At 40.5% G+C, this 25,447-nt stretch overlaps 1 protein-coding gene across 1 annotated transcript in view; it reads left to right on the top strand.

Moving 5' to 3' along the window:
• The first annotated feature begins 12,107 nt into the window (after positions 1–12,107).
• The window catches only part of LOC134215498 (uncharacterized), a 43,139-nt gene continuing 29,799 nt past the window's right edge, over positions 12,108–25,447 (top strand). Inside the window, exon 1 of the mRNA XM_062694681.1 lies at positions 12,108–12,944. Within this exon, the coding sequence (XP_062550665.1) occupies positions 12,911–12,944 (34 nt within the window). The 5' untranslated portion in view covers positions 12,108–12,910. The remainder of the gene's footprint in view (positions 12,945–25,447) is intronic.

Raw genomic sequence — 25,447 nt, 5'->3', positions numbered from 1 at the left:
AATAAAAATAAAATGAACGTAACACGATGCATAAACTAGATTACTGCTACTTGCGAAAGTAAAACAAATTGTTTATTTGATGAAACTTTTCCTAAAATCTATTTCATAATAATCTGATCTCAATACCTTTCAATCTGCAACAATAACAACGTTCATTTGGCTCACGTTTTGACAGTTCTCAATGCACGATTGGCTTACCATGGCTGCTTTCGCATATCTCTCATTATAGGATCCCTACTTGACAATAAGCTTTCAAGCCAATTACTTAGATGCAAAGTAGGCTTTGAAATAAAAAAAAACATTAATCAAAAACAAATCGTCTCCCACCAAATTTGGAGCGCCTTTTGTTTTCGTATAGAACATAATTGCACCAAAAGTAACAGTTTTGCAATTAAAAGCAACTTGCGTATCATAAAGTAAGATAAGTGAAATATAAATAGAATAGATCTCTTTTCATGGTGCGTATTGTACTATTTACAGTGGCAGTATAGTCAATCAGACTGTTTTAATTGATCCTTTGATTTGAATTTCGTCCACGGTTGACAGATTTCGATTCAGGAGGTGTCGCTTTAGATTATTATTCTATCAGGTTTTTCGGGGGTCATTTTCTATACATTTTTGGGGGAAACAAAATGGGTATTATTTAAAATTTGTACGGAATTTGCTCTGAAAATAAGGGGAAAACATGAAAATTGTTCTAGGTTCCCCCATAGAACATTTTAATTTACCCATGACAAAAAAAGAGGAGCGTTCATACTTCCGGAAAGAAGTGGATATGAATTTGGTGGATTTGCTGAACCCTTTGACCGATTAGAGCTCTGTGTAAAGGTGAGATTCTCAAATGACAAACGCAATGAAATCAGATCTCTGTACAAAATCGAATTCAGAACTCACATGTGATGTTTTCAACATGTTTTAATTCAGTTCAATCAAACTTACTTACTTACTTATGGATCCTGTACACCTCCGGTGGTGCAAAGGGCCGACTTGAAAGATCTCCATCCTGAGCGATGCCCGGCTATCGCTTTAACCTGTTGCCAGGTTAGATTTCGGTCGACTTCTTTTATTTCTTTATTGAGGCTTCGCCGCCATGAGCCTCTGGGTCTGCCTCTGCTGCGATGTCCCGCTGGGTTCCAGTCTAATGCTTGCTTACAGATTTCGTTTCCGCCCCTACGTAGAGTGTGGCCGACCCAGCCCCACTTCCGATCCCGAATTTCTGTTGCTATCGGCCTCTGGTGACAACGACGATGGAGCTCGTTGTTTGAGATCCAGTTGTGAGACCACCAGGCCCGAATTATATACCACAGGCATCTGTTAATGAACACCTGCAGCCGTTGAGTGTTCTCCACTGATACACACCATGTTTCGCTAGCGTATAACAGCACAGATTTCACGTTAGAGTTGAAAATTCGTATTTTGGTGCGTTCACTTATCTGCCTGTTTTTCCAGATATTTCTTAAACTCGCAAAGGCAGCCCTTGCTTTCTTGATCCGTGCGCCTATGTCGATCTTGGTACCGCCGTCTGACGCCATTTGGCTACCAAGATATTGGAAGCTTTCAACATTCTCCACTGGTTGCCCGGCTACTGTGAAACTGGAAGGAGTCACCGTGTTTACATCCAACGTTTTGGTTTTGTTGACGTTGATGACTAAGCCTGCCGAGGAGGAGCGATCGGCAAGGTCGTTGAGCTTACTCTGCATATCAGAGCGCCGTTGCGCGAGTAGTGCAACGTCATCCGCCAATTCGAAGTCGTTTAGGTGCTCCATGGTTATAGGCTGCCATAACAGCCCGCGGTTTGGTTCACGGTCAATCGCATCTACCAGAATCTCATCGATTACGATGAGGAACAGTAACGGTGATAGAATACATCCTTGCCTCACACCAGCTACGACCCGGATAGGGTCGGACAGGACCCCATTGTGCAGCACTCTACACGAAAAGGCCTCGTACTGTGCTTCGATGAGGCCGATGATTTTCTCAGGAACCCACTTGCGTCTCAGGGCGCCCCACATATTCTCGTGATTGAGACGGTCGAAAGCTTTTTCGTAGTCAATGAATACCAAGTAAAGGGACTCTTGGAATTCGTTGACCTGCTCCAAAATGATGCGGAGCGTGACAATATGGTCCACACAGGATCTTCCGGCACGGAATCCGGCTTGCTGCCGCCGGAGAGTCGCATCGATCTTCTCCTGAATCCGGGCTAGGATAATTTTGCATAGAACTTTGAGAACGGTACATAGCAACATAATGCCTCGCCAGTTATCGCATACAGTCAGGTCACCCTTTTTGGGCACCTTCACTAAGATACCTTGCATCCAGTCGACCGGGAAAGTTGCGGTGTCCCAGATATTACGAAATAAACGATGCAGTAGTTGAGCGGATGTCATGGGGTCAGCTTTGAACATCTCGGCTGATATGCGGTCGACCCCTGGGGCTTTATTCGATTTCATGCTTTGGATGGCTGTTTGAATCTCTAGCAGTGATGGAGCTTCGGTATTGACACGTGTTATACGTCGGATCCTAGGCAGATCATGCCGAGGTGGTGATGGCCTGGTTGGCACTTGAAAAAGTTGTTCGAAGTGCTCGAACCAGCGTTTCAGCTGGTCAGTTGGGTCGGTCAATAACTGATCATTCGCGTCTTTCACAGGCATCGTTGCATTCATCTTCGCCCCGCTTAAGCGTCGTGAGATATCGTAGAGGAGGCGAATGTCCCCGGTTGCGGCGGCTCTCTCTCCTTCGTCGGCCAGAGAGTCTGCCCACGCTCGCTTGTCCCGTCGACATGAGCGTTTTACTTCCTTCTCAAGAGCCGTGTATTGTTGACGGGCTAAGACTTTGGCTCCTCTGGTTTTCGATCGCTCTATCGCGGCTTTGGCTTCTCTTCGCTCCTCTATCTTCCTCCAGGTCTCATCGGTGATCCATTGTTTTCTCTGGGTGCGTAGTTCACCCAGATTGTTCTCGCTGGTGGCGATGAAGGCATTCTTGATGGCGGTCCATTGGTCTTCCACGCTGCCACCTTCCGGAATATCTGCAGCACGCGTCTCCAGTTCTTCAACGAAGGACCGTTTCACCGTGGCATCTTCCAGTCGGCGTGTGTTGAATCGTCGTCGAACTCTTTCCTCCTGCCGACGAATCCGCGCAATGCGCAGGCGTATTTCGCCGATGAGGAGGTGATGATCAGACGCGATATCGGCACCACGTTTATTCCGTACATCAAGAAGGCTCCGTTTCCATTTTCGGCTGATGCAGATGTGGTCGATTTGATTTTCTGTAAAGCCGTCACGGGAGACCCACGTGACCTTGTGAACCGGTCGATGAGGGAAGAGCGATCCCCCGATCACCATGTCGTTATTACCACAAAATTCTGCGAACAGCTCTCCGTTTTCGCTCATTTCTCCGAGACCATGGCGTCCCATAATGCGCTCATGGTTCGAGTTGTCGGATCCGATCTTCGCATTGAAGTCGCCCAAACAGATCTTGATATCACCCTTCGGAATTCTATCTACGACGGCATTGAGTTGACTGTAGAAGTTCTCTTTGTCTTGCAGATCGGCAGCATCGGTTGGCGCATAACATTGGATTATAGTAAGGTTTCGGACCCGTGTTCTAAATCTGGCAACGATTATCCTTTCACTTATAGGTTCCCACTTCATAAGCGCAGAGTGTGCCTGAGCGCTTAGTAGGAAGCCAACTCCGCGATGCCGGGGAGCGTGTTCACCTCGTAAACCAGAGTATAGCAGAACTTGTCCCGACGGCGTTCTGTGTTCTCCAAAGTTTGGCCAACGGACTTCACTCAGTCCCAGGATCTCAAGCTTCATGCGGCGTGCCTCATTGGCAAGTTGTGCCAATTTACCCTGCTGGGCTAGGGTTAAAACGTTCCATGTTCCTATTCGTGTCCGTTGTTTCGCGCTAAGAGTCGTCGCCGTAAAATCAGTCCGTATTCTTTCATTATCGGATTCTCGAACAAATTGATGTTTCGGGAACAGTAGGTTGTTGGCCCAAGGTTCCCTATCCACCGGGATGGGGCTGCCATCTTAGGTTTAGCTTCCGGGGAATAGCATTTCATACTCAGCCGCTGGATGCCAGAACAGACGCTGTTGGAGCCGCACCTCCTTGGTGGACAGACGCTCGATCAGTCGGGTCAAATTTGTTTAAAGTCCCACCCAACACCAGGACTAGGCTAGTGCGCTTTGAGCGGCACACGGTCGCTTTGATAGGGCCTGCTTGGGGACACATGCAGCCTTTTATAGAAGTTCAACAGAGCCCACTGTCGAACCCCACCACATCCTAGGCAGACCCCACAGTACGCACCCTCTCACTCTAGCTGATGTCAGAAGGACAACAGTGCCCAGGCTGCACTACCAGCTAAGTACGCAACCCTTAGCTGGCGGTCAATTGTCATCGGAAGACCCGTGGAAGCGTGAGTATTGGAACTTGTGAGGACCAGAGCTATGTTAGGCGCCCCTTCCCGGATGTCAACTCACCATTTCGCAGCCCAGTTCAATCAAAGATAATTGCCTATTTCCGGGGATTAAACCACCCGAATTTGACGTTAATTTACAATGTTTGTTCCTTATTTGGATACGGGTCCAGTTATGTATCATTTTGATATTTTTCTGTATTTTCTTAATTATTCTTGAACACCTGCCTTTTGACGAGAGTTGAAATGTTAGTTCGGCAATCGAAATGCATTATATTCCAATACGCTTCAAATCATCTGTTCGTTGTATCTTAGAAAATGTTTTCAAATGTTAGGCATGTTTCCTGTGTAAAAAGTTCAACACCTTATAAAGCAATGCCTTTTTTGTCGTTTTGGACGTTGACCTTTATATTGATCATTCGTCCTTTTTGAAAAAATATCGTTGAATCTCTAAAATGATTCTGGTGTAGTTACCATTGCATTAGGAGCATAGATAAAAATATGTTGTGATTTTAAATGTATTTTCATGCACATATTTGGAGCATGCATATAAACGTAATATTCAATCGATCTTGCTGTTCCTTCAAATTGAAATAAATTTAAACTGTGCTTGCTTGTAAAATTCAGTCAAATTTAATTGAATATCGAATGTTAATTCGTTCGATGTGATGAGCTGCAATTTTACATGTCATTGAATTTTCAAAACTATTTGCTGTGACGGATCAGTATTTGGCTTTTGTCGTTATTGATTGTCAGCCCCACATCACTCAAGTATTTTCTTCAGTTCACCACGATTTTTATTTATAATTAATATATCATCCGCGAAGACCAATATCAAGGGGGTTGAATTTAGACCTGTGCGCCGCCGCCGCCGATACTTATTAACGTACGCCGACGCCGGTGAAGGTGTCGGCGGCGCGCCATACGCCGGTTGGCTCCACGCCGCCGAATTTCGTATTTCACGCCGATGATTAGCCAACACACAAATCACAGTTTGCAGTGTGTTTGCATTTGCCGAACCAAGGAAACCTATCAGGCAATTACTTAGCTATTATATATTTAGCAGATTTGTTATCTCTATCACACTTACCCGCATTGGCGTGTTAAATGCTAAATCATCCATGAACTTTTTGACTTTAAGAGGTGAGCCAGCCTAGGACTGGAAACCTTAATAATAAAGACGAAAAAAACTTTTTGGCTACAGACCTACAAATCAACGAGCAAAGCGATGAACTTCTAATCTTATATATAACTTCATGTGAAATAACCGCACGATGGTCACATTGGGTGGTTGGATGTTGGATTTGGATTCCCAATCTGGTTGGATTTTTTTTAAACTTCCCTGGGCATGGATAATCATTGTGATAGCCTAGTGTATGTGAATGCAAAAATGGAAACTTGGCTTCTTGAGGACACATGACCCATCAAATTGAACATTTCCTTCATTCCTTCTTGAACTTAAATTACCAGAATTAGTTCGATTTTTGTTTGATTTTCCTTAATGAATGTCCGAAGGAAGTCCTGTAGGAAGTTTTGAAGGCATACCTGAAGAAAATTCTTAGAGTCTTTAACAATTTCTGGTTTTATCTCCATAGTGATTTTCTGGATAATATTCGGAAGGGAGAAAATTCCGAAGGAGTTCTTGGAGGAATATCCATAGAAATTCTTTGAGAAATTTTAGAATGCCAGCAATTCCTTTAGGAGTTCCATTGGAAATTGCTCTAGGAATTCGTACGGAAATATTAGAAAATTCATCCTAGAATTTTGGAAGGAAATGGCGGAAAAAAAATCGAAGGAATTACTAGATGAATTTCCGTGGCAGAGCAGAGACACTTACGCGAAGCCGGCGGGAAAGAGAAAATCTTCTTTCTACAGTGTAATCCAAGAGACTAATAAATAGATCGCAATCCTTTTTGAACTTTCCGAGGGGTGACTTCTTTGACGTTTGAATGTTACATATCTTAATTGTCAAATCTATTACAGCTGAGGGAAATTTTTTAAAGTATTCCAAAAAGTATTTCTGATGGAGTTGTCAAAATTAACTTTAGAAGCATTTTTGAAGGAGTTTCCTGAAGAAATTTAATAAGGTCCTAAGAAGTTTCGAAGCAGTTCCTGAGGGAAATTTCGAAGAAAAATCTGATTTCATTTGTGGAGGTTTTTTGATGGATTTCCTGGAGAAATTTCCGATCGAATACCTGACGGAAATTTTGAAGGTATATTAGAATGAGTTTCTTGATGACCTACCGACTTAATTCCTGAATATATCTTCTAGGGAATTATTTAAGGTATTTACGAAAAAAAATCTTTAGAAATTTTCGAAGGAACTCCTGTAGTAAGTTCCCAAGGAGTTCTTGGGAATATCCAAATATTCGCAATCTCGATATTTTGTGAGTTTTTCTTGGCATGTAGTCTTGATTCTAGAGTCAAAGCTGAGTTTGTTACGCTTACGATTTTCGAAGAGAGTACGTACTTGGTAGTCATATGGCAACTGCTTCTGCCTCATACGCTCAACCCCGGTCCATTCCATTCTCCTACTTTGTATCTTTCTTTACATTTATCATGTTCTAGCAATTGCTAGAACTAGAAATGGACTTCCATACCGTTTCCATGTCTGTCCTATACCTTCAACTATTCTAGCAGTAGCTGCTAGAATTAGAAATAAACTAAAAAGCTCTTTTCTTACATCCAATTAGAAATTCTATCAGTTACTGTCTCCTATCTATTACATTGGCAGCTCGTTAACCAAGACGAATCTCTGCTTCTCAAACCTAACCCGAAAATTCCAATAAACTCCGAAAGAACTCGCGGCAAGTGCAGAGGTATATTCGGCTTGCAGTGGGCGAGTGATCGCATCTTCATTTCCTCCCCCTTCGCTACATTGACTTGCACTCTGACGTGGCAGGCACAAGTGTGACCTAACAAATGAGATCACTAGTACTTGTACATTGAAGATGAGTGCTAAATAGCCCCAAGTAAATATCTGTTTGTTCTCTGTGCAAGAACAGCTGATCTGGTCAAAATAGAGTAGCAACTACGGGCAGTCAAACAAGCTCAAGCTCAAGCTTGAGAAAAATATAGGAATTTCTATTTAAATTCCAATAACTATTTGTTTGGAAAATCAACTATAAATTTCTTCGTAAATTCCTTTCTGAATTGACCTATCCCGTCAAAAATTTTCATTCGCGCAATTGATTCTTTGGCTTATTTAAGGCCAACTTTCCCAAATTTAAAACAAAAATCGAAAAAGTGCTGTTATTTTAAGATTGGCACGATTTTGAACGAACATCGGGTGAATTTTTCAGGCCGATTCACACGTGCAGCACTTTTTTGGTTTTTGTTTTCGATTTTAAAAATAGTTAGAGGCCTAAAAAATAATGAGTTCTTTGAGAAAGTTGACCTTAAATAAGCCAAAGAATCGATTGAGCGAATAAAACGAGATACATTTTTTACGGTAAAGATCAATTCCTTCAGAAATTCATTTGAAAATTCTGTTCAAGAATATTTTCAGGTTCTCTTTCGGCTATTCCTTCAAGAATTGAGTCGAAAGTTCCTCCAGGAATTTCTTCGAAAACCTCTTTAGAAAAGCCACCAGGAATTGAATTGGACAAAGGTATTTCTTCAGAAAACACTCGGGAAAGGCCTTTTATTTTTTCAGAAATTACCTTGGAACTTCCTCCAGGAAATCCTTAGGAAATTCCTTCAGTACACCATACAATATTCCTGCAGGACAAATTCCGAAACGAATTATTTGGAGGAGTTTTTAAAGGAATTTTCGAAAGAAATTGAGTGTTAAACTTATTTTCAATTAAAAAAACTTAAACAACGATTTTTAAAAATGACAGATTTTACAAAAAAATCAGAAGGGTTGTGTACAAGACACGACAGCAAGGTAGACGTTGGACAACGTAAGGATATTATTGTAAAACATGGACATGATTATGGTTCTGATATTAGTGTTATTTGTATTCATTGTTCGAATTTATTGCACCATTTCGTTCGCAGCATTCGGACAATCTGTTGCTTATTCCGCTGGCGTTTGTGGCAGCAGCGCGATGAAGTACATTTCTGCATATGAATACTTTTTTGCAGTCTCTCCCTCTGACGCAGGCTTGTGATTCTGCAAAGACGGAAATTTTCATGTCATCAAATCGATCATGATCTGCACTTTGAAGACAAATTTCCTCGGCTCAACCTTCTCTTTTGCAAAATTGTAGTTCTGAAAAGGACCGAATTATTATCCATAAAGCGCCTTTCCGAACACTAATAGCAACAAAACCAAATCAGTATCTTGAAATAAAATTTCACATTACTGATACTGATGTCATCCATGCGGCAACATCTCCCTCTGACGCTTGCCACGGACGGAATCGATTGATTTACAATTATGCGCCTTCCCAATAAACTGCAACAAATTCAGATCCCGAACCATGCGAGAAATTTTCACTGGAGTGCCGATGACGCCGACACGGCTACAGATGCAGCAAACACCGCCTCCAATGCCAGCGTTCTGTCCGCTCTCCGTGGATCCTCGAACCAAAATGACGCACGGGTGCGTAACACAGGTCTATTTATATCCAGAGAAAATTAAACGGTGGATCAAATGGCCCGTTAATTATATCATTCTGATGTCCGTGTTGGGAATGCATGAACGGGATTGGTTTATTCTAATATTTTTACTGGGTAGGACAAAAATTGAAATTTCTAATAGCTTATCGTGAATGATCAAAAGATTCAATGAAATTGACAAATTGCTGGAGAGTTTCCGAGTCGATTGATATATAAATCTCAAAAATCCATCGAAAGATAAAGGCTGTATTATAGTTCAAAATCTTATATGATTTCGTGACGGTGTCCAATTTTAGATTCTGATTTGACACCCAGTACCTTCGGGTAAGACGTTGTCCAACGTCAAAAAATCCGAACCTTTCCCTAAAGAACTACAGAAGGGAAATAATTCTAAGAGAAATTTAAAAAAAATGAAGGTCTATAGGACTTTCTGGAAAAGTTGCTAAAGGAATTCCCGGAGTAATGTTCGAAAGAATTCCTATAGAAAATTTGAAAAAAAAAATCCTGGAGAAGGTTCTAAATAAATTCCAGAGGGAAATTTCAAAAGAATGCCAAAAATATCTTCCTAGAGTTTCAGAAGAAATTTTTTGAGAAATGACTGGAAGATTTTTTATTAGAAATTCCTTGAAGAAATTCCAGGAGGAATTTCTAAGGAAAATCTTTAATCAAATTTTGAAGAATTTCTCCGAAAGGGATTTCCGAATGTATTCCTAAAACAGTATCCATAGGTATTCCTATAGAAATTCTATTTTAGGAAAGCTTTGATCACCGCGTGACTTTATCGAAATTAATTTATTGGCTTTTTTCGGTGATAATTATACTACTCAAAGCGAAAGGGAGTAGATGAAAGTAATGAAGATACAGATTCGATTGACACCGCAAGCGAGCGGCAAGTGTGAAATGAATAGAAACTGAAGATTAGCAGAGGGCCATATGAGAGAACAAGCATTGTTGAAATCGCTGTTATTCTGCCTAACGTCCACCCAGGAACGGCTTGGATAGTGACGTGGTGATCACTGTACCAAGACAGGCAAAATAACAGCGATTTCAACCTGCTAAAGTGCTGTTCGGCTAGCGTAAACAGTTCTATTGATTCGTGGCATATTTTCAGAGATTCAAAAAGTGCGAAATCAGGCAAAAAAATAATTATCACCGAAAAAAGCCAATAAATTAATTTCGATAAAGTCACGCGGTGATCAAAGCTTTCCTAATTATAGAATCCAATTGGCAAAAAATTGATGAAATACAGTTCGAATAAGATTCAATTTGGGCGAAGTATGAGCTTGCGAGAGTTATGCGTGAAGAGATTTAGCGCGCTCTTGTATGAATCTCTGAAAATATGCCACGAATCAATAGAACTGTTTACGCTAGCCGAACAGCACTTTAGCAGGTTGAAATCGCTGTTATTTTGCCTGTCTTGGTACAGTGATCACCACGTCACTATCCAAGCCGTTCCTGGGTGGACGTTAGGCAGAATAACAGCGATTTCAACAATGCTTGTTCTCTCATATGGCCCTCTGCTAATCTTCAGTTTCTATTCATTTCACACTTGCCGCTCGCTTGCGGTGTCAATCGAATCTGTATCTTCATTACTTTCATCTACTCCCTTTCGCTTTGAGTAGTATAATTATCACCGAAAAAAGCCAATAAATTAATTTCGAGAAATTCTATTTTGTCTATGTTCATGTCTATTTTCTAAGGAATTCTTAACGGAATTTCAAAGGAATTCCTGAAAAGTTTTCGAATGAGTTTCTGAAGAAATTCCCAAAAGACTCCGGAAAAGAATTTCCGAAGCAATCCATAAAGTAATTTCTAAGGAATTTTCTGAAGGAACTTTTAGAGAAATTTCGGAATAAATTTCCGAAGAATTACCCGAACAAATTTTCAAAGGAATTCTTGGAGGAAGTTCTGAAGGAATTCATAGAGAAATTCTAAATTAATTCATGGAATTCCTTTTTCGAATTTTCTTAGCAATATCTGGAAAAATTTCCAAACGAATTTCTGGATTTATATCCGGATTACTTTCCAATGAACTTATGTGCAGTGATGCGGCAATGTCCTAGTGGAGGATGCAATGTAAACTTTTGCTGTTGAGACACAAGCTAGAGCTATTAGGATCTTCGCCTCATCGGTCTGACTGTAGCTAACAATTGTACAAAAAAATCTTAAAATCACACAAGCATCATATGTCTTGCTACGTGATTTTTTTTTCTCAGCTCAAATGTCTTCACGCCGATTCACGCCGCCGCCGCCGCCGCCGAACATTGCTTACGGCGTGACGCCGCCGACGCCGCCGCCGGTGTAAAAATGGCCTTACGCCGCCGCCGTTCACAAATACTTCGGCGCACAGGTCTAGTTGAATTAAATATTATAACGATCATGAAAGGGCATACATAATATCAACTGATTGCAGCATGGCTATATTATGGAGATATGTGAAAAAACATGCATAGATTCTTTGTAAGGTTGTTTACACAAATTCGTCTCATTGAACAAAGCAATTCGCCATGTTGTAAGCATTTGCGCAGATAATGTCATATCGTCCTATGGTTCGATATGAAATAACGTGGGTCATTAGTGACTAGTCTTTTATTCCAAAATTACTCGTAACCGAGCACTTGAACACTTAAATACATACCTAAGTTGTTTTTATCATGAGTATGAGTGTATTATTATTTACCAATAAATTGCAATTAAAAGTGACATGATATATGTATTATCGTAATAAATATCCAAGGTCTATCCGCTTCTCATTAGTGATTTTCCCCCATCGTCCACATTACACGTATCACCCGTTGTGTCGCCGATCGCGCTCTTTCCAATTTTCCTCTCGCCTTTATCGTCTCGCTCTATTGCATATCATCGACCCCACACTTGAACTGGCTGCCACCGCGCGCTGTGCCGGCCGAATTGCACTCTGCCACCCATAGATCCCCATTTCAAGCAGCAGTGCCACAGCACCCTATCAAATGAGGAAGGAAAAGGCGGGTAAATGGAAGCGTCGAAAAAAGAAATGAAAAGAGCAAATCAAATTGCACCCATCCGCAGTTTGTGGTCTGAACCAGCGCTGCAAGTCGTCGAAGACATACGAGCCTCGAAATTTAAAGTTTAAACTTTCCAGCCGCTGCTCAGTTGGTTATTCGGTTGGCAGACCGCCGAAAGTGTGCATCGCATTCAGCTAGCCCTGTCTGGCCATCAAAGGCTTGTTTTACTAGCGGGGAGGAAAAACTTCAAGGACTAAATAGTGCCAACAGTAAACGTTTAACTTTTTTCTTTAAAAAAAAGAAACCAAGACTAGTTGAGAGTAAAACTCACTTTGAGAAACCGTTCGTGAGATCCTAGGATATCAAGTGAACTAGCGGCATAAAAAGTGCAGAACGAATTAACAGGTTGTGAATTGGTTTTTCAAACGGAAAAGTCGTTTGTGCAAAGAAATGTAGTGCAAATCAAAGAAAAACTAAGAAGAGACCATCCGGCGTAACAAGCAACGGAGCGGTGAAAAGGAAGTGATTTTCGACAGAAAACTTGAACAGCCCGGCTCGCAAAACACAAGTGGGTGAGAGCCAAACTCTTAATCAGAAAGTAATTTCCACCATCCCCGTTTTTAATCCTGTGGCAGCCTCTCGGAAGCCTTTATCCTTTTGTGGAGCAGAATAAGCGAGAAGTGAAAATTAAATTTCCGAAGAAAAGTGCGAAATCAGGCAAAAAAAATAAATACATAAAATACTTAAACAGTGAAAGCGATCCCCGGTCGGGTGGTGTGCTTTGGATAAGTTCAGGAAGCAGGAGGAAATTCGGCAAAAACACTCAAAGTTAAAAGTTTTGCTCGACTTGCCGGGTGGAATCGCAAGCAGCAGCAGCAGACAGACCGGGAACAGAGCGGGAAAACACTGCAGAGAACAACATCAACACACGATTCTGTGAAAGATGCTGCCGCTTGTGTTCTTCGTTTTGCTGGCAGGTATGTTTTGAAAGGTTTCATTGACTTCTGGGAAAGCTGGGTTTGTTCTGTAAGATGCCGTGGGTTGGGGAAAAACTGAACAAAAACATTTTGATTTCCGATACAACCGTCGTGTTTGAGTCTCTCCAGCAAAGAATAGAACAGTAACAAATGAATTCGATGATATGCTGTCGATTGAATTGAATTTTCATTAAGTGTGTTGTTTCATTAATGTGTTCAAATCAAGATTAAATTTAAGGGTCTTCAGAAATGCCTTTATGAAGTAGAATTTATTTTAGGATTTAGAAAACCTCTCGTTGCGCTTATCAGGGGTCGCAGATTTATTTTTAACATTCTAAAGTAAATGATAGAAAGGGGATGTAAGGGTAAAATTGGTGGGTAAAACGGACTGGGGTCCCGTTTGACCTAATCGTTATAATTTTGATACTTCAGCAACTGGATCTTATTCCTTGTTTAAAACTATGAGTACATACGACATGTTTTACCACATTCCAGTAATGAAAACTAATCTATTTATTTATGATTTAATACAAACTACGGCTAAAATATCATGGTCATCTAATTTTTGATGTACAGTATTTAAGCTTTTAGAACAAATCGTCAAAATTAGCCTCAGTGATCGTTAGTCTATTCAAAGAATGGGTACGAGCCGAATAGGTAATTTATCTCACAATTTAATCTTTTGTGAATTTTCTAAGAAATGAAATCATGGTGGGCAGTCCTGTAGTAATGGGGGTCGCGGTAAATCGACGACTTACACACTTTATCCAGGATGATTTTCTTGTTCAAAACACTATATTTTTATAAAAAATGTTTTTCTAGTTATTTCCTTTGAAGAGAAGAAAAGAAAAGAAACCCAAAATATGCTAAGTCCACCCTCTTGCCCTCAGACGAGTGCTTAATCTACTATGAACGCCTCAGATTAGCCATATTGTATTTAATTTGCTACTGTGTCCGCCCTCATAGACGCAGGCGAGCGTTCAACCCACTTCTCACACCTCTGATCAACATAGAGACTGTGAAGGTAGTATCGAATATACCTAACTTCACAAAAACCCTTCACAACTTCGCCCGGCTAAGTTATTAGCATTTCTTTGAAGCAGGGTTTGAGCAAATTTCGTTTCTTTTACCTTTGAAAAGAAATAAATTCACCCCTACAATGCTCCAGTAAAATGCTAATATCTTTGCCTTATAAACTCTAGTCTTCTCGCGTTTTCAGCATAACATTCTGTATTTAATTCTACAAGAACTGAATGAGTGTCATAGTTCTTCATCGTAAACTGTACCATCGAACTGCAAATCACTGTTTTCGATGTTTCTGCTTACATTTTTCCATATAAACTTCCAACAAGTTTAGCACCGCCCAAACGTTGACCGATTTGGCTGAAATTTTGTCCAGAGCATTAGGGCATTAAATAGAAGAGAATAAGAGGGCGACCCATCGAAAAAACTGAAAAAGTGTTTTTTGAGCCACCCTAGTGTCCATATTACACCCAGCCCCCCTACTCGATACTTCCATAACTTAAATGAGAAAAAAGTGAGTAGAAACAACTCACATGTATGAATTGATGCAATCTATTTTCTTTTGAACTATTGAACTCTCTAATGTGTTTCTTCAATAATGTACGAGTAATATATCTCCTAGATGGAACAATATGTTTTTGCCTTCCTCGTATACTAAGTCTACGTAAAGACTTGAAAACCAAACTTTTGAAAGAAGGTGCGAAGACCCAAAGTGTTATACCAATCGATTCAGCTTTTTATTGGGGAACTGAGGTGATGTCTATATGTGTGTTAGGGTGGCACCCCTCCGTGTTTTCTAGAAGTACACAGCACGATCGCGCGATCATCCGTAATAATTTATTCTGCTTTGTGCGACCGGTGAATAAAATAAGTTTTGCGATAAAAAGTAAAGTGAGAAGAAAATTTTCAATACGCCCCATTATATCCCATCCCTTGGATTGCATCGCTTACCGAAGTGAATCCAGATAAATTATCCTTTGTCCAACACAATGTCCTATCCCAAGACAATCGTGGAGGTGCAGAGGTATACTCGGTCTCTAGTAGCAACGAGAGTCGGACTAACAATCCTTCCCTTCCTTCCCGGCGCCGTTATTGACTGGACAGATTTGAGCTTCCGAAACGTGTACATTGAGAATGGGTAGCTAATCCCGGGGAAGGGTCGTTTGGCCGAAACCCATTCGACTGAATGCCACTGGGCCGAACAACCCATTAGGCCGAAAACCATCATCTGGGCGAAAGTCATTTGGCCGAACAGGTCATCCGCGCGAATAGGTCATTTGGCCGAACAGGACATTTGGCCGAATAGGACATTTGGCTGAATAGGACATTTGGCTACTAGCATTTTTCAATAAACATCAATGACTCCGTAAAAATAGATTCTAGGTTTAATAAAAGGCAGCCCTTACTTTGCACCGTTCAATGTGCAAAAACGATCCATAAAAGAATGAAAAACGATCCGTAACTAACATCTGAATGTTCCATAAAACGATACCATAAATCCATAAAATAGTTCGGAAGATTCCATAAAAAATAATTTTATGATCCATAAATCTTTGAAAAATGATCCATAAAAACTATATTTTGATCCATAAAATTTCAAACTTACGCAATTTTTATCCTGATGATGATCCATAATTTCAGTAATATGATCCATAATTTTGGTCATATGATCCATAATTTTGTTTATATGATCCATAATGCTTGGAAAGAAGGCCAATGAAACTATATTAATTGATCCACAAATTTTATAGAATCTATGGACCATTTGCCATTTATGGATCATATCACCAAAACTATGGATCATTTGAACAAAGCCATGGATCAAATGGCCAGAGTTATGGATCATATTACTAAAATCATGGATAATATTACTGAAATTATGGATCATCATTACGATAAAAAAAATGCGCAAATTTGAAGTTTTATGGATCAAAATATAGTTTTTTATTGATCATTTTCCAAAGATTCATGGATCATTTGTCATACGTTCATGGTAAAATAGCAGGAATTGTATTGTTTTTCTTGACTATGTTAATGGAACATATTTTCCCATTAATTGCTAAATTTTAGTTTAGTTATGGATCGAAAAAATATTCTTTACGGGATCTCCTGAACTATTTCATGGATTTATGGTAGCGTTTTATGGAACATTCAGAAGTTATTTATGGATCGATTTTCGTTTTTTTAAGGATCCGTCTTTATTGTTTATATGCAAAAGTATGTTTTGCCTTAATAAAATCGAAATACATTCAAGAACGTCTGAGGTCTGAAAATTAAAAATATTGTTTTTTTGCCTTTCTCGTACAACTAAGTTGTACCGAAAGGCTATCATTTCACTCCAAATTCTAACTTTTGATAGAAGTCCCGGAGACACATAGTGTTATATACCATTCGACTCAGCTCGATGAGCTGAACAAATGTCTGTCTGTCCGTGTGTGCGTGTGTGTGTGTATGTGTGTGCGTGTGTGTGTGCACAAAATGCCATAAAAAACATTAGCCAAATTTTCACATAGAAACTCTTAACCGATTTTCTTGCAACAAGTTGCATCCGACAGAAACTAAAACGCTGTTGATCACTATTGAATTTCATAATAATTGCAAATTGCAAAAAATAGATAATATTAAAATAGTGATGAGACATAGTCACATTGAACAATAATGTGTTATGAAAAATGCCTTGCATCTATGAATATTTTTAAAGTTTTTCCGTGGCTTGCTGCCATTAAGAGTTTCATCGTACTATAAAGATGCTCGTGTTGCACGCATTTAGGCGTAAGTATGCTCTTCGTACAGTTTCATAGTACTATGAAATTGTCCGAAAGTCAAAATTCGAACATAGGAAATTCGAGAAACTTTTGGCAGCGCCATCTGTCGTCTACTAGTGTAAATTTTCTATCATAACATTAGACGGTGTAACTATTTTGCCTTTCTTGTACACCATCGAGATGTAAGCGTAAAGGCTACATTTATTACCTTTTTGCGCGAGAAAGGCGCCATCACCGCTAGGTGGATTATTCTGGGTTTTTTTATTTTATATTATAATCGCTGTATCTCAGAAACAAGCCTGCCAGCCAGAAGGAAGCCCCAAAACCACCCATCACAGTCGTGCACTCCCAGCCAGCGATCGACAATTTTTTTTGACTCAATTTGACTGGAATGCTTTGAATGACTTGGACATTGACACAGCGGTTAGCCGTTATAACTGCCGTTTTAACTGCGTTTTACTGCGTATTTGCCTCCGTACCAAAGCGCCAACCTCTACGAAAACCACCATGGGCTAACGCTACGCAACCTCAAACGGGATCGTGCTAGGACTCTTCGTGCCCTGACTAACCGACGTTGTGCTATCATCACTAAACGAAATTTCTCAATTGCCAGTAATTGTTATCGCCGCTATAACACGCATCTTTACAAGCAGTATATGTGTCGCATGCAGCATAATCTTCGCCGTCATCCCAAGGGATTCTAGTCGTTCGTCAATAAAAAGAGGAAAAAAATCGGACTACCATCAAGAGTGTTTCTTAACAATGATGTTGCCTTGAATGCCGAAGACAAATGCAATCTCTTCGCCGAACACTTTTCGACCGTCTTTTCCAATGCTTTGCCATCTCAAGCTGACATCGCAAGAGTAGCGAGTTATGTACCTAACAATGTCATTAGCATGGATGTTTTACCGTTGAAACTGATATGGCTGTCTCGGCGATAAATAGGATAAAATCGTCCTTTTCAGCAAGCCCTAGTGTTATACCATGAGCCAGCGGTTCTGAAAAAGTGTGCATACTTTTCAACTTATCACTCCTTCAGCAAAAGTTTCCTACTCAATGGAAGTGCTCTGCCATGTTTCCGGTGTACAGAAAAGGAGACAAATGTGACGTGAGAAACTACCGAGGCATTACTTCTCTTGGCATGGAATAAAAAGTGTTCGAGTGACTGATCTACGAGAAACTGTTTGTCTCATGCAAAAACTACATCAGTTCGTATCAACATGGCTCCTATCCGGTTCGATCCGTAGAAACGAATCTAGTCAGCTTTAAATCATATTGCATGGACAATATGCGCAAAAAGCTCCAAGTCGATGCCGTGTATACTGATCTACAAGCAGCATTTGATAAAGTGAATCACGACATACTGCTTGCAAAACTTGAAAAAATGGGATACACTGCAACATTCTGCAACTGGCTTCGATCATATCTAGTGCAACGTCAGGTGACCGTCATCATTGGAGATCACTCATCCCACTGTTTTTTGAACGGCTCCGGAGTCCCCCCGGAAGCACACTGGGTCCATTGTTGTTTCCGCTCTTCGTGAATGACGTAACTTTTATCCGGCAGCGTGGATGCCTGCTGTTGATGTTTGCAGACGATCTCAAATTATACCTCGTTATTCGAAATCTGGCGGACTGCCAAGAATAGCAGAAGCTCTTGGATTTATTCAAATGTTGTTGTGAGCGTCCATCATATTGGTCCTGGCTGTGCTACGTAATAAGCTTTCATCGCACTGCCGAAACCGTGGTTTTCGATAGTATCGCTGGTACAACTTTACAACGTGTGGATCATGTTAAAGATCTAGGCGTCGTGTTGGATGACAGGCACACTTTCAGACGACATTTTTCAACTACGATCGACAAAGCGAATCGCCAGCTTGGTTTTATTTTTAAAATCCCAAATGAATTCCGCGATCCTTTATGCTACAAAGCCTTATACTGCTCATTGGAACGCTCTCAACTCGAATTTGCTTCTGCTGTCTGGAATCCTTATCAAGCTGTTTGGACTGCTCGGTTCGAAGCTGTGCAACGCAAGTTCGTACGATATGCCCTGCGCCATCTCCCATGGACGGACCCGCTAAATTTACCACCGTATGCTGATCGCTGTAGTCTGCTGGGGCTAGATACTCTTGAAAAGCGGAGTAACGTGGCGCAAGCCGTTTTCATCGCCAAACTTTTGTTATCCGAGTACGACGTGCCAGATTTGTTGACAAAAATTCCATTTTATGCACCCTCACGATCCCTTCGACCTCGAGATTTGCTCTTCGAAGAAAGGCATAACATAAATTATGCTGCCAATAGCTTTGTCGCCATGATCCGCCATTTCAACGAGGTGTCGGATCAATTCGACTTCAACATCAGTTCATCTGATGAAGTATTGTGAAGATATTTTCAATATAAATATTGAAACTCTTCTGCCCTTCTACATTGATTTTTTACGAAGCGACGTTCTTACCTTTCACTTGTTTGCAATTGTGATCAAAACTCGAGCAGCTCTTGCTCTAATTTCAAAGCAATGAATGTCAAAGTAAAGGATATTTATAATTTCAAGCCTTGTCATGATAAAAGAATTAAAAATTACATTGATAATCTTCATAGGAAGAGATTTCATACAAAAACACTCGGTGTATGCTCAATTTTGTGGCATCTCAAAGGCCTTTTTTCGCGATAATTTATAAATAACTACACATCGGAACAACATATCACCCTTTTTTATACCCTTATTGATAACAAAATGAAAAACACTATTCAATTTTTTTTTATCTTTCGTTTATTTGGAAGGCTCATTTGCCGTGAAGCGTTACGGAGCCGAAATCAAGTTTAACAATACATTTCTTGATTCTTATACATAGTGTTAGTTTTGGGGAACCGAAAGACTCGCGATTTAGTCGAGGTTAGGGAATACAATAGTACAGTAGGAAAGGAAAGGATTTTAGGGTGCTTAAGTAATTACGATGCTGATGTTCACAAAGTTGACATTCCTCGCATTTTTACATCTGTAACGGGACAAACAAACTTTTTTTGGGAGACAACGACGAGAGGAAGACATACGGAAGGGATTAACAACAGACATGGAAATGTACAACAAGAGGAAGACATTCGATATGGGGTACGACAGACAAGGGAATGGGCAGGCAATGATTACAGTTTTATATCAGCAACTTTTAAAAATTGGTGGACCAGGAACATGTACTCGAGATCAAGGCCCGACAACACTTCCCTAATAGGCTTTGGTTGTTTTCCTCGGACCCGGAGATGTTCAGTTAGCGCAGATCTGGGGCCACGATGCTCCTCGCACGCCCACACGACATGATCGATGTCCTGATAATCCTCGCCGCAAACACAGAGATTTCCTTCCGAGAGCCCCACTCTGAAAAGATGTGCATTTAGAGTGTAGTGATTGGACATTAGACGACACATGGTTCGAATGAAGTCTCGTCCCATTTTCAATGTTTTGAACCATGGACGCTTCGACACCTGCGGGTGAATTGAATACAGCCATCTACCGAACTCCCCATTTGTCCATTTCTGTTGCCAGCTGTTCAAGGTTTCCTGACGAACTAATGTGAAAAATTCATCGAAGGTGATTTTCCGATCGTAAATATCACCTTCCATAGCGCCCACCTTAGCCAAAGAGTCCGCTTTCGTATTTCCCGGGATCGAGCAATGAGAAGGGACCCAAGCCATGGTGATTGTGTAAGACCGTTGTGATAAGGCACTCAAAGCTTTCCGAATCCCATTTAGAAGATACGCTGAGTGCTTAACCGGTTTCATTGACCGAACAGCCTCCAAGGAACTTAGACTGTCGGTGAAGATGAAAAAGTGGTCAGGAGGTAGGGATGCGATTTGCTCGAGTGAATAGTGTATAGCTGCTAGCTCAGCAGTATACACGGAACAAGGCTCTTTGAGCTTAAAGTAGGCGCTATGAAAACGTTGAAAACACCGAAACCAGTGGAGTCATCAATTTTGACCCGTCTGTAAAAAGCTTCTCTCCTCACTGGCGTGCCCGTATTTGCTTGCAAATAATGGAGGTATGACCTCCGCACACAGAAAGTCTGGTATTCCATGAACCTCCTGCTTCATGGACAGATCAAAAGTAACAGAGGAACTGTAAGAGTCTAAGAAGTTAGCACGATTGGTATCTACCGAAGAAGGGCTTACCTCCAGCGTTATGTACCAGTGGTAAATACTCATGAATCGAGATTGAGGGTTTTGTTCGAGCAGCTTCTCGAAGTTATCAATGACCAATGGATTGAGAACCTCACAGCGAGTGAGGAACCGGAGCGATAATTCCGCGAAACGATCTGTTAGTGGCAGTACTCCCGCAAGTAAGGGTATGTGATAAGACACTTTTTCCTAACGAAACGAAACGAAACGAAATTTAAAATGTGTATGTTGATTCGAAACGAAACGAAACGAAATATAAATTATTTCCGCAACTTCGAAACGATACGAAATCAAGGTCCATTCAATTCGAAATTTTACGAAACGAAACGAAATTTTAATTTTTTTCCGCGGATTTTTTATTGAATTGATTTTAAAGTTTACAAAATTGGTTCACACGCAATCGAGATGTATATCTCCAAAATTGAAAATTTTGTATCAAAAACTGCAAGTGGGTTTTCTATTATCCTGGTCATTGTAGTAACAAAATAAGCAGTCTGAGATAAATCGCCGCTTCTCCGTTTACAATTGGCGAAAAGGCAATACCCCAGCATTAGTGCAGTTCCTAATTTCATTTTATTATCATACTTAGGATGTGATTCCTTCTTTAGAAGTAGACATTTTACCTAGACTTGTAGATATAATGTCTTCAATGAAAGTAAAAACCTGTCTAGGATCACTTAAAGTGATATTATCCAATTGTAGATATGATTCAATTTTTGAAATGAAGTCTGCGTCTGGAATGGGACAAAGAAATAAGGTATCCATTCGTAAACAGTTTGTTTGGTATTAGACAAATATAAATGTAATTTTTTTGATAAATAGTATCCATCTTTCTGAAAATTGTCTAATATGTTAAATAGTCCATTTTATGAACACAGCAAGAAATTTTGAAACTTTAACGACGTGTAAATTTGCAGGTTACCGCATCAAACGAATTAACATTCGATATTCAATTAAATTTGACTGAATTTTACAAGCAAGCACAATTTAAATTTATTTCGATTTAAAAAAATAGTGAGATCGATTGAATGTTACGTTTATTTGCATGCTCCAAATATGTGCATGAAAATACATTTAAAATAACAAAATATTTTTATCTGTAAAAATTAATTACAGTATACCCCCGCATTACAGTATACAAAATTACCTTCTTTATGTAATACTTTTTCTATTCTTTAGCCACCAACAATAATCGGTATTCAGAGTTTTACTATTTCTGGGAAACTGTACATTCTGGCAATTGGCCAATTATGGCATATGGTCCATTCTGGGGAATGGGTTTCTGGTAAAAATCATTGTGGAAAATGCCATACAATCATTGAGCTAACTCAAAACCAGAAAATGATAGATAGTAGATAGAGAATTGTTAATAGCATACATTTGCTTGCTAGACGAATCCTCTACACCTTTCTAAAATCCACAAAATCGCAAAGTTTTTACGGCAGCAGTTTGCCAGGTATGAAGAAATAATGTTTCCTTTCTCATACAAAAACTTGTTACAAAAGGATATCACTTACTTCTAAATTCAACCTTTTTATATGAAGATCGGAGAGTCTTATATACAATCAACTCGACGAACCAAGTAAAAGTCTGTTTGTCCTTGTATATGTGTTTGTGCATATGAGGCATGTAAAAATCGTTGTCAAATTCATGAGTAATGGTATGAGCCGTTCACGCCCTTACAGTCAATTTGGGATTAGGAGAGGAAAATTAGTTTGACAATTATAATAGACCGAGGAATGCTCTGCATCTCAGTGAGTGGCACGGGAAAGGAATCTTTGGTTTGTTGAAAAAGTAATTCATGTGAAGCCTTGGTAAGCGACTAAATATTTATAGTAAACAAAGTTATTATGGAAACTCGAAGACGAAAACCGTGTTTCAAATCAATCTAACTTCGTTTAATCAATGTGCTTCCTTTAAAAATAATGTTTTTATTGGGGCCTACTTAACTGTTAAGTGGTGCTTAGTGAACCGCCTAAAGCTGGTTTAGACATAAGAGGTGAAGAAGTCGGCCGTTAATAAGAAAGAGGCGCTTTAAAAATAATTCACAAATTCTATAAGAATTCACGCCATGGCTTTGCCTCTTTGACGAAGTTGTACTGATCAGATTCGTATCTGATTACATTTATACTCTGAGCCTGACGTCTTAAATATTGAGGTAAAATAGTTAAAGGTATTTTTCGTTTTCTGTGTGACATTTCTAACAAAACACTGAAGACGTTTTATAGATAAAAACTAAATTCGTATTTTTCGACTCAGAAAGGGATTATGCAGTAACCGTTAATATGAAAATTTGTATAACATAAAGTTTTGAAAACAGCTTTATGATTTTGTTCAGCGGCGCAGCCAAAATTTTTGATAATACACTATCGTACGAGACAGTATTGTTTAAGTCTAAATTTGTTTCGAAATTCCTCGGAATTCCGTTAAGTATCGTTAAAAACTAATTTTTTCTAGCGAAATTTTTGTGATTTTACGAAACGAAACGAAATCAAGAAATCAGATTTCGCCACGCTCAAATTCCGCGAAATTCCGCGGTATTTCGTTTCGAACCACCTGAAACGAAATTTTTCGAAATACCGCATATGCTTACCCGCAAGTACTTCCAAGCTCATTGTATGTGTCGAATTCATACATCCTAACGCGATACGGAGACAGCGGTACTGAATCCTTTGAAGCTTCAGCATGTGTGTTTTAGCCGCGGACTGGAAGCAGAAACTACCGTATTCGAGGACCGACAAAATGGTTGTTCTATACAACGTCATAAGATCTTCGGGATGCGCTCCCCACCATGTTCCGGTTATTGATCGCATGAAGTTGATCCGTTTCTGGCATTTTGTGTCAGATACACAATGTGCTTCCCGAAGGTACATTTCGAGTCGAACCAGACCCCGAGGTATTTAGAAGATATGCTATGAGTGATTGTCTTACCCATCAGTTGGAGCGGGAACTTTGCCGGCTTATGTTTTTTTGAAAAGACAACCATCTCAGTTTTCTCCGGAGAGAATTCGATACCCAGCTTCGTAGCCCAAGTGGACAAATTGTCCAGAGTATCTTGCAACGGTCCTTGCAGATCAATCGCTGTTGGCCCCGAAACGGATACAACACAATCATCTGCAAGCTGTCTCAACGAGCAATTTGGCATGAGACATTCATCAATGTCTCTGACGTAAAAATTGTAAAGAAGGGGGCTCAAACATGAGCCCTGGGGGAGACCCATGTAGCTAATTCGTGAAGTTGCCGAGTCACCATGAGAAAAACTCATACGCTTCTCTGACAACAAATTGTACAAATAGTTGTTCAAAATTGGTGAAAGTCCACACTCGTGGAGTTTGTCAGATAAGACATCGACGCAAACTGAATCAAAAGCCCCCTTAATGTCCAAAAACACTGAGCCCATTTGCTCTTTTTAGCGAAAGTAAGCTGAATTTCTGAAGAAAGCAACGCAAGACAGTCGTTCGTTCCCTTGCCCGGAAACCAAATTGTGTATCTGACAACAAACTATTCGATTCAACCCATTTGTCTAGCCGGAAGAGAATCATCTTCTCCAACAGCTTCCGAAGACATGACAGCATCGCGATGGGGCGATACGAGTTACAATCCGACGCGGGTTTTCCGGGCTTCTGGATGGCTATCACCCTCACTTCCCTCCAATCATCCGGAACAATGTTGCACTCCAGTAACTGATTGAACAAGTTCAATAAGCGCCTCTTCGCGATGTCTGGGAGGTTTTTGAGCAAATTGAACCTGATTCTATCCATCCCTGGAGCGGAATTGTTACATGAAAGGAGAGCAAGTGAGAATTCAATCATCGAAAAGGGACGATCCATATCATCCCTGTCTGCAAAAGCATCACGTAGCTCTTGCCTCACCGGTACCGAATCCGGACAAACTTTCTTTGCGAAGTCAAGTATCCACCGCGACGAGCTTTCACGATCTTCGTTTACGGACGACGCGTTGCGCATTCTTCTCCCGACGGTCCACAGAGTTTTCATTGAAGTCTCGCGCGATAAACCTTCAACAAAAGTGCGCCAATATCCGCGCTTCTTCACTTTGACCAGTTTCTTGAACTGGATTTCGAGCGCGGTGTATCGTTTGTGAAGAACGATCGCCCCGTGTTTCCGAAATTCTTTGAACGCGGCGGATTTCTCGCGATAAAGTTGCGTACACTCGATTACCCACCACGGACTGTAGGGTTTCCTACGAACCGAAGCTCCTGGCACCGGCCGAAGTTGTGCCTGAAGAGCGCTTTCAAGAATCAACTGCGATAGAAACTTGTACTTTTCCCGCGGGGGAAGTGCTTCTATCGACTGTATGCCATCGCTGATGGCGTCCGCATATTTGCCCCAATCGATGTGCTTCGTGAGGTCATATGAAAGATCGATGGAAGCAGATTGCTTATGTCCATTGGAAATCGAAACTTCGATTGGCAAATGATCACTACCATGGGGATCTTGGACCACCTTCCAAGTACAGTCCAACGATAATGAGCTCGAACAAATGGAATGATCTAGACGGCTATCTCTCGCTGAAGGAGCCACTCGTGTAA

This window comes from Armigeres subalbatus, chromosome 2, assembly GCF_024139115.2.
Source record: "Armigeres subalbatus isolate Guangzhou_Male chromosome 2, GZ_Asu_2, whole genome shotgun sequence".
Lineage (NCBI taxonomy): Eukaryota > Metazoa > Arthropoda > Insecta > Diptera > Culicidae > Armigeres > Armigeres subalbatus.
This window is presented reverse-complemented; position numbering and strand designations above follow the sequence as displayed.